The 12,847-nt window shown below is 40.8% G+C and overlaps 1 protein-coding gene across 1 annotated transcript; it reads left to right on the forward strand.

The window, feature by feature from the left end:
• The first annotated feature begins 1,050 nt into the window (after window positions 1-1,050).
• On the forward strand, window positions 1,051-5,334 carry LOC115820473 (chymotrypsin-like protease CTRL-1). Its single transcript, XM_030784077.1, has 7 exons — window positions 1,051-1,096; window positions 1,967-2,070; window positions 2,323-2,402; window positions 2,556-2,637; window positions 3,195-3,375; window positions 3,944-4,074; window positions 5,173-5,334. Exons 1-7 carry the CDS (start codon window positions 1,051-1,053, stop codon window positions 5,332-5,334), a joined length of 786 nt encoding a protein of 261 aa, XP_030639937.1.
• The last annotated feature ends 7,513 nt before the right edge of the window (window positions 5,335-12,847 follow it).

A 12,847-nucleotide genomic window follows, 5' to 3' on the forward strand; every position in this document is an offset into this window, starting at 1 on the left:
TTTTATATTTTTCATCTCATCACAGAATCGCGACCACAAATGAGAAACTCTGTTTCCAACCAGATCTAAACTCATGGCTGCAAGATACAATCTTGTAGGCACAGGAAAAGTAAAGCATGTTCACAGATACTGTTCCCTCAGGTAAAGATTCATGTGCCCACATGCGGTCACAACTTTGTAAAAACTCAACCTCATGACCCCTCCTGATTTCTGCATGGATCAGATAAGGGTTTGTGAGGTAAGGGGAAATACTTGCTCACTCAGACTCCTTATGAGTGAGTTCCTGTATATAATGTGTAAATACCAGTCTATTTTAAAGAAGTTCACATCTTCGTAAATAAATAGTAAAAAGGGACCCCCTCCCTTTAATGCCTTTAAAAAAAGCTTTCATGCCTTTTTTTAACTTCTTAAACTACTTGTAGTTCATACCAGTCATTCTTCTCTCAGAAAAGATATTAGATGAGAACACATGATACAGACTCCTCCTTTTGAACTTTCCACAACAAGGTCATCAGCTCTGTCCTCACATTTCTAAGTAAGTTGTGCAACACTGCACAATGTAAGTGTACACTCATGCTGTGTTTTGATCATGGTCATTATCCACCATTGGCTGTTCCCTTCCAAAAATGACATCCAAGCTCCTGGTGTAGTGAGACCCCTCAGTACCTTGTGAACAGGTCATTGTAGGTTATTAACCCCTATACCCTCGCAGATTGTCACAGGAGTTTGAATGTGTTCATTAAACATCAAACACCTGCTACATCTCTCATGTATCCAAAAGACACATCTTGATCAGTCCAAGTTCGCAAGATCATAGCCGTCAAGGCCATTTTGTTGCTCTTGGTAAGCGCGAATGTGTAAGATTCACATGAATGAGTTTGTGCTTCTGTTTGTTCAGTGTTTATCAAAAGTTACCCAAATATGACAGATATGAATGCACCTGAGTTGTGGGATCATGACAGCTGTTCCTGTGCACCTTGTCATTTTCCCAGCCGATGTGAATATAAAAGGTAGCCAGGCTCAGAAAAGCTGTTAGGAGCAGTCTGCACCATGTTCTGGCTTCTGAGCTGTTTCGCCCTTCTGGCCACCTCACTTGGTATGTTTTGATACTTTTATTCGTCATATTAAGCTCACTTCTTCTCACTATATGTGCATCTGTGGAAAAACTAGTCCTTTTTGGAATTGAAATGGCACTTGAATGTTCTAGATCTTGTTTATTTACGAGGCTTATGTGAATTATGGTGACTGGGGTGACCATTCATCCTCTTTTTCCCAGACATGTCCACTTTTTCAGACCTAAAAAATGTGTTCGGCCAGGATTTCTGAATCGCCAAAAATATCCGGGATTTGGCTCTTGCTTTCCACAGTCACCATTCACTGTCTGTGTATTTGCATTGCTTTGACCATTTTCTTTAGATCCCGCCCTCTCACACGCCTCCAGTGGACGGTCATGTACACTATCATGCCATAAACATTGGTTAAACTGCATCTCATTCATTACCGTTAACACTGCAGCAACAGCCAAGAGATCTTAAGAAAGCTTGAATGGAAAGAAATAAGGTCATCTTGCCACTGTTACTGTGCTAGCAGTTAATTGTCTTATTAAAGACTACCTGGCTATGTATTGTGGCAGTTAAATACAGATGGAGTTTCACATTTCATTGTCAAGCAGTAGCCTCACATGCACAACGACAGGAACCAAAAGTGACATACACTTAACTTTCCCGTAATTTAGGAGGGGGAATGCATCACACACAATATGGTCAACCAAATGGTGACTATATGGTAAACATAACGGAAATAGAGAATAAACGATTAAAACACTCAAAAGTGTCAGAACCTAATACTTAGCATGTTCTTTACCCTTTTGTATCTATGATTTCCAGAGATAACTTGCATTTGGCCTTAGTCACTTGGCTAATCAGTGCACCACAACACAACAGTAATCCAGTCATTTTTTCTTTAGGCTGCGGTGTGCCCACAATTAAGCCACAGGTTAGTGGATACAACAAGATTGTGAATGGAGAGAATGCAGTTTCTGGTTCCTGGCCTTGGCAGGTGTCTCTGCAGGTAATCACTTCCTAGTCTTCAGTGCATTTCCATGATCACCTTTCATTGGCCAGTGCTGAAGTCTTTTGGCTTCTAAACCAGTTTCTTTGTTATTTTTGCCAAGAGGGCTTCTCTTTAAAGTCTTGCAAGTCAAACATTGAGTTATGTGGGTCAAAGCTGCTCCCTTTGGCCCCAGGACCATAATATTTAATATTTTGCACTGATGTTTTTTATTCTCTTGACTTTTTTGCTGTCCTCCCACACATAACCCAGGAGAGTTCTGGTTTCCACTTCTGCGGAGGTTCCCTTATCAGCCAGTACTGGGTTGTCACTGCTGCCCATTGCCGTGTTGTGTAAGATCCTCCTGTTTGTTTGCTTGATTTATTTCTTTAATATTTTTTTTCTTTTTGTTATTTTTGTTTATGTTATTCTGTGGGAAAGCCTATTAGGATAAGACATTGTTTTGACATGCGTTTCTCTGTTTTTCTGTCCCTCTCCCTCTCTAGTGCTGGACGCCACTATGTTGTCCTCGGGGAGCATAACCGTGGGTCTAATGCAGAGTCGGTCCAGAGGATGCGTATTGCTAGGGTAAATTTTTTTTTTTTGGTTTTAATAAACAGCCCTACCTTTTGACAACGATTCAAGTGCATTTAAAATGGATGATCAGAACTATTTCATATAATGAGAGACATCTCAATTATGCAGCCTAAAACTGGAAAATCTGATTCTACATTCAATATCTGTGGCCTCCAGCTACCTATTTTGGATCACTCATTTTGAAGCCTTGATAATTTTTGATACCATACACTGAGTACCTAACTATGAGGGCACATCAGCTTTGTTTCACTGAATCATATTGAATTTGGATCAACAAGAGCCAGTAAGAGTCATAATAGACGCACCTGTCATGTGTCTCCAAAGACACGTAAAACTGATGCCATTGAAGTTCATTCCAACAATACAATGAACTTGTTCACAACTATCTACTGGTTTTACACATAAAAAGATTTGTTGACAAAGGTCAACAATACCACTGCAAACACAGTGTACTAAACCGATCAGTTTTTCACCATTGTTTGTGTGTTCCCAACAGTTAGCAGTGGCAGCGAGCATGGATTTATGTCTTCTTTTCTGATCAATTTTAGGCCATCACTCACCCTTACTACAACTCCCAGAATTTTAACAATGACATCACACTGCTGAGGCTGTCCAGTCCAGCCCAGATCACATCCCGCGTGTCTCCCGTCTGCCTCGCTACCAGCACCACCAGTATCCCCTCTGGCACCCGCTGTGTCACCACAGGTTGGGGAAGAACTGGGACTACATGTGAGTACCACATTTTGTGTGTTCATCCTGTAGAGCAGTAACATCATTGACACCTCCAAAAAAAAGGAGGAAGCATTGCGTTAAAAGCGGTTTCAGCTACAGCTGAACTGTCTAAGCATAGTTGTTTACTCAGACAGGGTTGTCTGTGTTTATTGTTTCACAAGAAACACCGGTATTACATTTTTTTCACTGTGATGTCTTTTCAGATATGGGTTTTAACACTCCTGAGACAATTCTCACCTCATTTTCACACACACATTCACACACACACACACACACTAACACACACATGCACAAATGCACGCACACACGCACAAACGCACGCACACCACACACACACACACACACACACACACACTTAGCATTTCAAAGATTTGTTTAAGTATACAGAACATATTCCTTTCCTTTTTTTTGTAAACCCTTTCAAACACTTTCACCAAGTCATATTTAAACATCTGAAACTAAGTTTCAGTTCTAAACATTTCAGAATGTCCAAGTATCATCACATTGATTGTCCTCATGTTTATCAGCATCCTGATGTGTCTTGTCTTATCTTGTGTCCACACAGCAAGCCCTAATATCCTGCAGCAAACCGCTCTCCCCCTGCTCAGTCCAGCTCAGTGTCGTCAGTACTGGGGCCAGAACAGGATCACTGAGGCCATGATCTGTGCAGGAGCTTCTGGAGTCTCCTCCTGTCAGGTAAAGCCGTAAACAAACACACGCTCTCTGACAGGCACATCCTGGCAAACATTTAAAAGGCACATTAAAAACTGTGCAGAATCTGCTTAGAAGGTGTTGTATTGTGTAATGGATAGAAATGGAAAGATATGCAGATGTGCACTATATGACATAGAGGATATGTGAATTTCTCAAGATCACAATCTGTGCTTGTAGGCATGCTTCAGTTCCCAGCTGACTGTTTTGTTTGTTTGTTTTTGGTAGTTGGGGGGGGGGGGGGCAGCCTGACTGAGAGTTTTTTTTTTTTTTAAAGCTGTAGCTTTCAAACTATTTCTTAGCGTGACTTACTCTAATCTTTGTCAGATACACATATGCATACATGTGTAAGGGACAGTCATGTTTGGGTATGCGGATACTTTAAGGCAAATTTGGAGTCCCCTGTGATGAGAGCTGCTAATTCTCAGAGACAACAAACTTCAGATGTGAAGAATCATTTTCCCTTATTACATGATCATGGGAGGAGCAGGATGGAGCACAGGATAACTGACGTTAGCTCCCAAACACACAGTTCACTCAGAGGTCTTGTCTTCTACATGATAAATGCTCTCTGCACTTTTTCCTTCTAAGAGTTACAGCTGTAAAGCAAAGCAATATTTTTCCCACACAACTTAGTCAGGCATAAACAGCTTATAAGAACAAATTCTATAGAGGAGCTTTGTGGAACTGGACTCAGAATTCACCCTAGCCAATAACATTTCCAAAGGCGTTGCGTGACAGATCAGAAGAAATGGAAAGGAAGGAACAACACATCACACCCCGATTCCATCTGAAGTTCAGAGCATCTTGAAATATTCCGCTACATCCAGACAGTCCCAAAAACTTACTTAAGATGCCAATGCCCCTACATCCAAAGTGCAAGAAAGTTTAAATTAAACGTTGTTTTCTTTGGCCATGGACACTCCATGTAGATTAATTGTGAGGGCTACCCAGAGGTCCATTACATGTACACGCATGCAAACTAAAAAGATAATATGTACATAAACTAAAACAGGCCTGAATACGATCGGATTGTCACTTAGTAGCATTCAGTACTTAAGACATTCTTTTTGGGTCTCACAGGGTGACTCTGGTGGCCCTCTAGTCTGTGAGAACAGAGGGGTCTGGACTCAGGTGGGTATAGTGTCCTGGGGAACCAGCAACTGCAACGTCCGTGCCCCAGCCGTCTACGCCCGCGTTTCATATCTGCGCCGCTGGATCGATCAGACTGTGGCTTCCAACTAAAATCCCACATTCTTTACATCTGAAACAGCAAGGGTGACGTCTCTCTCTCTCTCTCTCTCTCTCTCTCTCTCTCTCACTCTCTCAGAGTTTGTCTCCCGTGTTTCTGATTGTCATAATAAAAAAGTTTTGGGCAAGGAAGGAGATCCATACAGACTTTGTGTTCCATCAGAAATTTGGGCAACCTATTTTTCCCAGACACGTCTGTTAGTTGGTTTGGAGGTCGCATGTCTGTGAAGTATGATAAAATGTGACATTTAAAAGGCAACACTGATGTCATTTAGCATAGAGCAGACTGATACGTGGTTACTTTTGGAAAGCATCATAAGACAACTGCACTAGCATAACTTTTAGATCATAGTATAGTAGGCAACCTTTCTATTAAGTTATAACATTACATTTGCACTATTAATGTAGATTAGCAGATAGTTCTCCATTGTGCCTGCGACTACTACATGATCAGGCGCCCAGATCTCAGCAGCTGGCACACTGATTACATTTCATATTTATTGTGGTTGGAGTTGAGTCCAGGTTCAAATTTAATTCAACAAACACTGACACATTAAAATGTTTACAACAGGTTCTCAGTCTTCTGTAAACAACTGTATAGCTAGTTAACTGCCAAAATAAGGAAAACACTGATCATATAGTGTCTTAAGAAAGAGCTGGGCCAACATGAGCTGTAAAACAGCATCAGTGCGTCTTGGCACCAATTTTGCAAGTTTTGTCTGCCAAAATCAAGGCAAGTGATGGATCTTTTAACCACAATGCTTTTCCCCTGCCAAGCAGACCTGTTTTTGAGTCATTTGCACTACTTTTGCAATACAGATAGCTCTTGCCCTGGTTTGGAATTTGGTGTCACCTGCACAAAAAAAAAATGGTTTGTTTTTGCTTTTCATCTTTGGCCAATGCACAGATGTCATGGTTATCAAATATGTCCAAAGCTGACAATGTATGATGACATATTTCAATTACACTTCCGTGCTACCTTGTTCGATTTTCTTTGTGAAACGCCAGCAAGGCAAGAGTTCTGTGTCACCAAAGCTCCCTTTTTTAAAATCTAATTTTGATGTAACCACTTTCACGTTAATATGTCCCATATGTAAAAAGATAAATGTCAAATGTCTCTAGGGGCACAGGGAGATCTGTCAGATCTGTAGTACTGCACTTACACGTACAGTAAGAGATTCATTGTCAAAGGCTGCACAGTCCAGGCCCCTATTCCATTTGAAGCTTGGGTGGTCTTTTGTGTGGTTGGTGTTAAGTGGGTATCTAGTCACACCCTTCCACCACCAATGTTATGAACTTATTTAACTATATAATGCCAATTCAGTACACATCACTTTTTGCCCTTACCTCAGCAGTTTAAAATGTCTCAGCTGGCAAAAAGAAAAACTGACACTCAGACTTAACATAACGTTCGTGAAACAACCCACATGGCAGCTGACTCTGTGCCGGATCCATCTGTGCTTCTGCAAATCCGGGCAACAGTGATATCCATGTCACATATCTGTGCCAGAGTTGATCAGTGGAACCGTATGGAAATCTTCCTGCAAATATTGCTGATCTGACACTGATCTCCGTGGTGGGTCTAATGCAGCAGTCAACTCTTTGCTTGGCTTGTATTCAGCCCGATCTGGAAGTTGCTTTGGATAAAAGTGTCTGCTAAATTTATTAATGTAAATGCAAATAATTATGAAGTACAGAAATACATTTGAAACACTGATTGGCCAAATGACGCATTTCCAGTTTCTATTTTAAACAGTCCTTTCTTTCTAATACATGGTCTGCATTTCCTGAGAAATCAGATTTAAAGCAAACAGCCTTGCGAGTCACGTCAGAAATATCCGAATCTGTTCTGGTGCCAAAACTGCACAAAGCAACTGACAGCCAGACTTGCAACTTTGTGAGACAACACCCAGTCAAAGTGACTGGCTACTGGTAGCTATCTGAACAAACCATCACTGACATTGTAGAGATCTTTGGAAACATCCTCTCAACCTATCACCACCCCCATCTGTCTCTCTCTCTCTCTCTTTCTCTTTGTCTCTCTCTCTCCCCCCCTCTGTCTTTGTTCCCTTGTCTCTCTCAGTCTGTCTTCACTTCTGTAAACACAGCAGAGGAGCACGAGAAGGTGCTACGAGTTTTCAGCTTGTCACCATCTAAACAAGAAAGTGGAATTTAACATCAACAACTTTTCAAACACAATCACCATGAGTAAGTATTTAGATTGAATGTGTTAAGTGTGTTTTACGTGTGCTCTAAATTCATGTTTGTAATCATCAGCATTACAACTTTCTGTAATCATCAGCATTACAACTTCTCTGTCTTTTGCTATATGAAGAAATTACAGTTTATCAAAAGCTACTTAGAAGAGTAACTAAGCATTCAAAAAGGATGGCAAGCCATTTTTTACCTAGTTTGGAAAAAGAGGAGTATCTATTGTGGTCTATGCTCTCTTCTCTTTATTATTTGCCTAAATATTCAATTTACTATTCAAATGATTACAAATGTGCTCCAATATGACCATAACTGTTGTACTTGTATGCATGTATCATATACATGTGGTAGTGTGTGTGTTTAAGTGTATGGTTAAACCCAAAATCATTCATACCCATGCAAAATTTGGATTCATTGTGAATTTTTATTTGACCAATATATTTAATCTGGCTGGAAATGATATAAGCCAGCAACAAATGACAGTAAGACATTGTGTCAGAGATGTTAACGCTAAATTTGAACTATTTCTGGTTATTTTTTGTTTGTTTTGTTTTTTTGGGTTTATTCATAACCCTTGAAACTGTCACAAAATTTTGAGAAAATGTAAGCTTCTGTACCATTCCAAATGGTCCTGGTAATTTCTACCATGTTCTAGAGCATTCCAATCAACTATAAATTGAAAACAGCTCATGCAGTAGTTCTATGGTCAGTTATTAGTCAACTGCAAGTCATGGCTAAAACCAAAGAGCTTAGTGATGATGTCCGGTTATGTATTGTGGCTGCTCACAAGATGGGGAAAGGCTATAAAGCCATATCCAAGTGTATTCAAGTGCCTATTCCTACAGTGCAAAGCATAATCTAAAAGTACAAGGAGACAAGACAGGCACACAAAAGCTTGCCTAGCCTTTGTAAAGGCTCCCCCGGTTCTGTCTGGGTGAAGTGGAGTCCTCCCTGGTTGGCATCCATAAAGACGAGCCTTGTGCAGTGTCTGCTGGAGTGTTTGCCTTGAGATGTTGGTACCAGAATTGCTCAGATATATTAGGATGGCCTTGGTTGTGATCCTTGGATTCTTCTTGGCCTCTCGCATTGCCATTCTTGCCAGTGCAGATATCACTTTTGGCCTCCCACCCTGACTTTTGAGATTTTTCACAGTGTGGAACTCCTTGCACTTAGTTGATCCAGAACCATTTGTCCATATTTTGTGACATCCCAGACGAGCCCCCAAAATTTATGTTGCGACTCGTCTAGGGTGGGGTTAATAAAAATATTTGGGATGACCTCCTTCCCCTGTCACCAGAGCAACCGGAACACCAACACTCATATGCCGAGTATTGCTACTCAGTTTTATTATATTATTATTATTATTATTATTATTATTATTATTATTACTATTGTAGTAGTAAATGAAACACAGTAGACTTCAGGGGGGGGGCTAGGCCAAAAATAACAAACAAAACATGTCTAGCTAAGGGGAAAGGGAAACAACCTAACCTATCAATATGAAAATTAAAAGAAATACAAATAAACTTCCCTAGCTCCCTAACTAGGATAAACAGGAGAAAACAGGAACAAACTAAAACAGCATCCACCCCCTACAAGTTCTGACTAACAAATAGACAGAAAAGAAAGCAACAAGACAACACAACTATTTACAAATTGCATGTCGTCTCCACAAAGATTTCTCTCCGTTTTCCAGCCAATCGCGAACCGCATACAATCTGAAAATGAAAATGGGGCAAGGGGCGAGAGGGGGAGATAGTGAGAGAGAGATAAACACCCAAACAGGAAACAAAATACATCCAAGGATGTAACAACAAGTTTGTACACACACACACACATGCATACATACTAGTATATAATATACTATGTGCAATGTAGCCATATTGTCGTAATTTTAGAAAGAAGGGCAGAATGTTACTACAGTTTGATTTAGAAGAGTTGGAAATTACCACAATTTTATTTAGAAAGGTGGTGTATTTCAAGCTCAAATCGATCACAAACATAAGGGACATGCCAGCAATACTTTATTGGTTGACACAGTGAAGTCAGTAAACCTGGACCATATTTGGAGAGAAGGAAGCTGAGAGAGAGAGAGAGTGTGGAACCATGTTAGCATGCTTGCCTTGCATTGGCTGGACATGTTTGTCAAGCTTTCTAAAATGACAGGTTTTTACAGAGTCTGTAGAGCACTCATGGGCAAGAACCATCCCGCATGCTATTTTAATCTGGTCCGCAACACCTTTGAGGGAAAAACTACGAAAAAAAATACTGTTTTACGTATCTCCAAGCAAATGGCGAGTCTTTACTGTTATTAACTTGAATCCAACAGAGGGCACTGTCTACCATTAAAATTGGGCTAAGTACCTAAAATTGACTCTTCCTCACAGTCCACAAGTGTCAGGTTCATAATGTTAGTGGTTGTGAAACAGTCAGTGAAATCGAAATGAATGCATCAAATAATTATGAAAAGTGGACTCTGAATGTCAAGTACTCCACAACCAATGGACATCTGAATATTTTGTGAGAAGTGTCATTTCAAAAGCAATATGTTTAATATGCCAGGAAAGTATTGCGATCTTCAAAGAATACAACATTAATGGACATTTCAGTTCTAAGCATGCTAACTATGCCACAAATTTGTCTTTGCAGGAAAGAGAAAAAAAAGCTGTCTTCCAACTTAATTGCCAGACAGAATATTTTTACATGGCAGTCTACAGTCCAAGAATCGGGGACAAAAGTTAGCCACATGCTGTCACACAAAATCACAAAACAAAGCAAGCCATTCTCATGTGGTGAGGTTTCATAAGACTGTATGGTAGAGGAAGCTAGTAAACTATGCCCTGACAGCAAAAGTCAGTTTGAAAATGTGTGTCACATCGCACAGGTACTTGGCATGTGATGAAGAGTTGAATGCTGAATTGTCAAACAGGGCATCTGACTTTACATATTTTTCGATTGCGCTGGATGAAACCATAGACATCAAAGATGCTGCCCAGCAACTTATATTCATTTTAAGGATCAACGAGGTATGTTTAAGTGTCTTTTAAGTGTCTTTTAAGTGCCCCCCCCCCAAACTGTCATTACCAAATCGTCAAACTTCAAATCCGACAATATTTTAAATATCCAAATGTGAATTAAAAGCTCTTTGATCTATATTTTGTGTGATTTCTTCTCTCTGTATCCTGAATTGACCGTTTTCCCTCAGAGCTTTGTTGTGCAAGCTCATCTGCTGTGTCAAAGGCGGGACTGAGCTCTTCCAAGAGTTAATATGTGCTAAGCAAAATGAGAATGAGACCCCACAGCAGTCCTTATATAGAATGATTGGGCTAAAGTAAAAGATAATGTTCACCTCTAAGCACATGGAGTCAGTTGTCAAGTATGATGCATCCACAGCACAGTGTGTATTCTTGAACACCATCTACCAGGGTGTAGGTGAGCGGCATGAGGATGTTCGACAAGAGCTGAAACCACTCCTGGCCGATCCCGTGGTATCTGATGAGACTCTGCTGCGACAGGTGATTAAAACAACCACTGAGGAAAGTGAGAGAAAGCGTAGGCAGCTGTAATTGCAAAGTGACCCAAGCTCACAGCACCCTCGCTGAATCTGGTGACACAACAAAAGGTGAGGGAGAGAATAAGACGGACACTAAAGATGGCACAATGCAGAAGTTGAGTGCCCAGGTGGAGGCTTTGACACAGGCCCTGGAGGTGTTACAACACCGCAGAGCACAGATTCAGGCAAAGCCCGCCTCCACGTCAGTATGGCCCCAATACATTCAGACCAGAGAGTAAAACCCCAAGACACTATGGCTGCCCACAGTGTCTACCACAGGGTAATCCAAGTTGCAGTCATTGTTTCATTTGTGAAGAAGAAGGCCGTCATGCCACTGGCTGTCTGAGGAAGCCTAAGCAGTCGGGAAACGGGAAACGGTCAGGACAGCAGGACAACCTTTGACCGGCCTTTGACCTGTGGCCCACTCTCAGAGTACCACAGTGTCAGAATCAGGCAGAGTTGGCCCTGCTGTGCCCATACAAACTGACAGCCCAGCCCAGTCATGGTAGCTCCATTCATTGGCCAGAAGTCTCTACTCAAATGCAGTATGGCTGGCTATGCTGTCACTGCCCTGCTGGATATTGGAGGCAACGTGAGCCTCCTTGACCGCATGTGGAAGGACAGGTTCTTGCCTGGTCAAGACATCCGGCCTCTCAGTGAACTCTCAGATGAAAACCTCAATGTGGCTCCTGTCACAGGAGATGAAGTACCTTATGATGGTTGGGTTGAGGTAGTAGTAAACTTTCAAGGTAACAACGATCCAGACTTATCCATCCGAGTGCCGTTCCTGGTGAATCGCTTGAAATTAGACCAACCACTAATTGGCTTTAATGTAATTCAAGAACTTATTAAGAACCGGGCTCTTCTTTTTGAACAAAGAGAACTTGACATCTCTTACAATACAAAGGATTGTAAAGTTATAACTGTTAATATAAACGATTACTTTGATTCACCCCTATAATAATGAATTGGTTATCTTAAAGGAGAGTAATATTTCTCCAACACTAACAGGCTAATGGAGCATCTTGTTAAATTACACTTTAGTATAGGTTTCACAAATAATGAAAACCTTAATCTGTTGGCACATCCACACCACATTATTGTAATTATCAGGGCTTTGAGAAAATTGCACAAAAAGCTCTGTCTATTCCATATAAAGAACCACACAGATATGGAGGAAAATGCCATGAGAATAAAGTTGTAATTTTACAGGAAAAAGTCATAATATTATGAGAATAAAGATGTCATTTTACGAGAAAAAAAATCATAATAACTACAAAAAGCTGTAATTTTAGGCTACGTGTTATTTTAGAGGGGAAATACTAGAAGAGCAGCCTGCTGCCTGTGTTAAAATGAGGAATGTGAAAACTCTTGTGGACGATTCCAAAGGCCTAGCACTGACAGGGGGCCTTCATTGAAAACTACTACTACTATTATTATTATCATCATCATCATCATAAGTAAGTAAGAATTCTATCATACGGCCCAAAATTTCTAGCAGCGCCCCTGCATACATGTAAACCTACCAGCCAGCAGCCCACATAATGCCACAGTAGCCAACACATTTCAAAGATGAACAATAGGCTATCCAATAACCTGAGTGCGCGTGACAAAGAACCACCCACGATAAACTAAAGCAATGTCTAAAAGTAGCTTACTCAGGATCAGGAGAGAGACGGTTGCTTCCTCTTTTCAGTTTATTTTTAATCTGGGCTGATGAGCACAGAAAATAAAATGGAAATG

This window comes from Chanos chanos, chromosome 9 (genome assembly GCF_902362185.1).
Source record: "Chanos chanos chromosome 9, fChaCha1.1, whole genome shotgun sequence".
Taxonomy (NCBI): Eukaryota; Metazoa; Chordata; class Actinopteri; order Gonorynchiformes; family Chanidae; genus Chanos; species Chanos chanos.

Bases quoted from the DNA above. Each gene is read 5' to 3' on its own strand.
- LOC115820473 (XM_030784077.1), top strand. From the start codon at position 1,051: ATGTTCTGGCTTCTGAGCTGTTTCGCCCTTCTGGCCACCTCACTTG. The intron at 2,071-2,322 runs GTAATCACTTCC...CACATAACCCAG, and splicing joins CTTGGCAGGTGTCTCTGCAG to GAGAGTTCTGGTTTCCACTT. The intron at 4,075-5,172 runs GTAAAGCCGTAA...TGGGTCTCACAG, and splicing joins CTGGAGTCTCCTCCTGTCAG to GGTGACTCTGGTGGCCCTCT.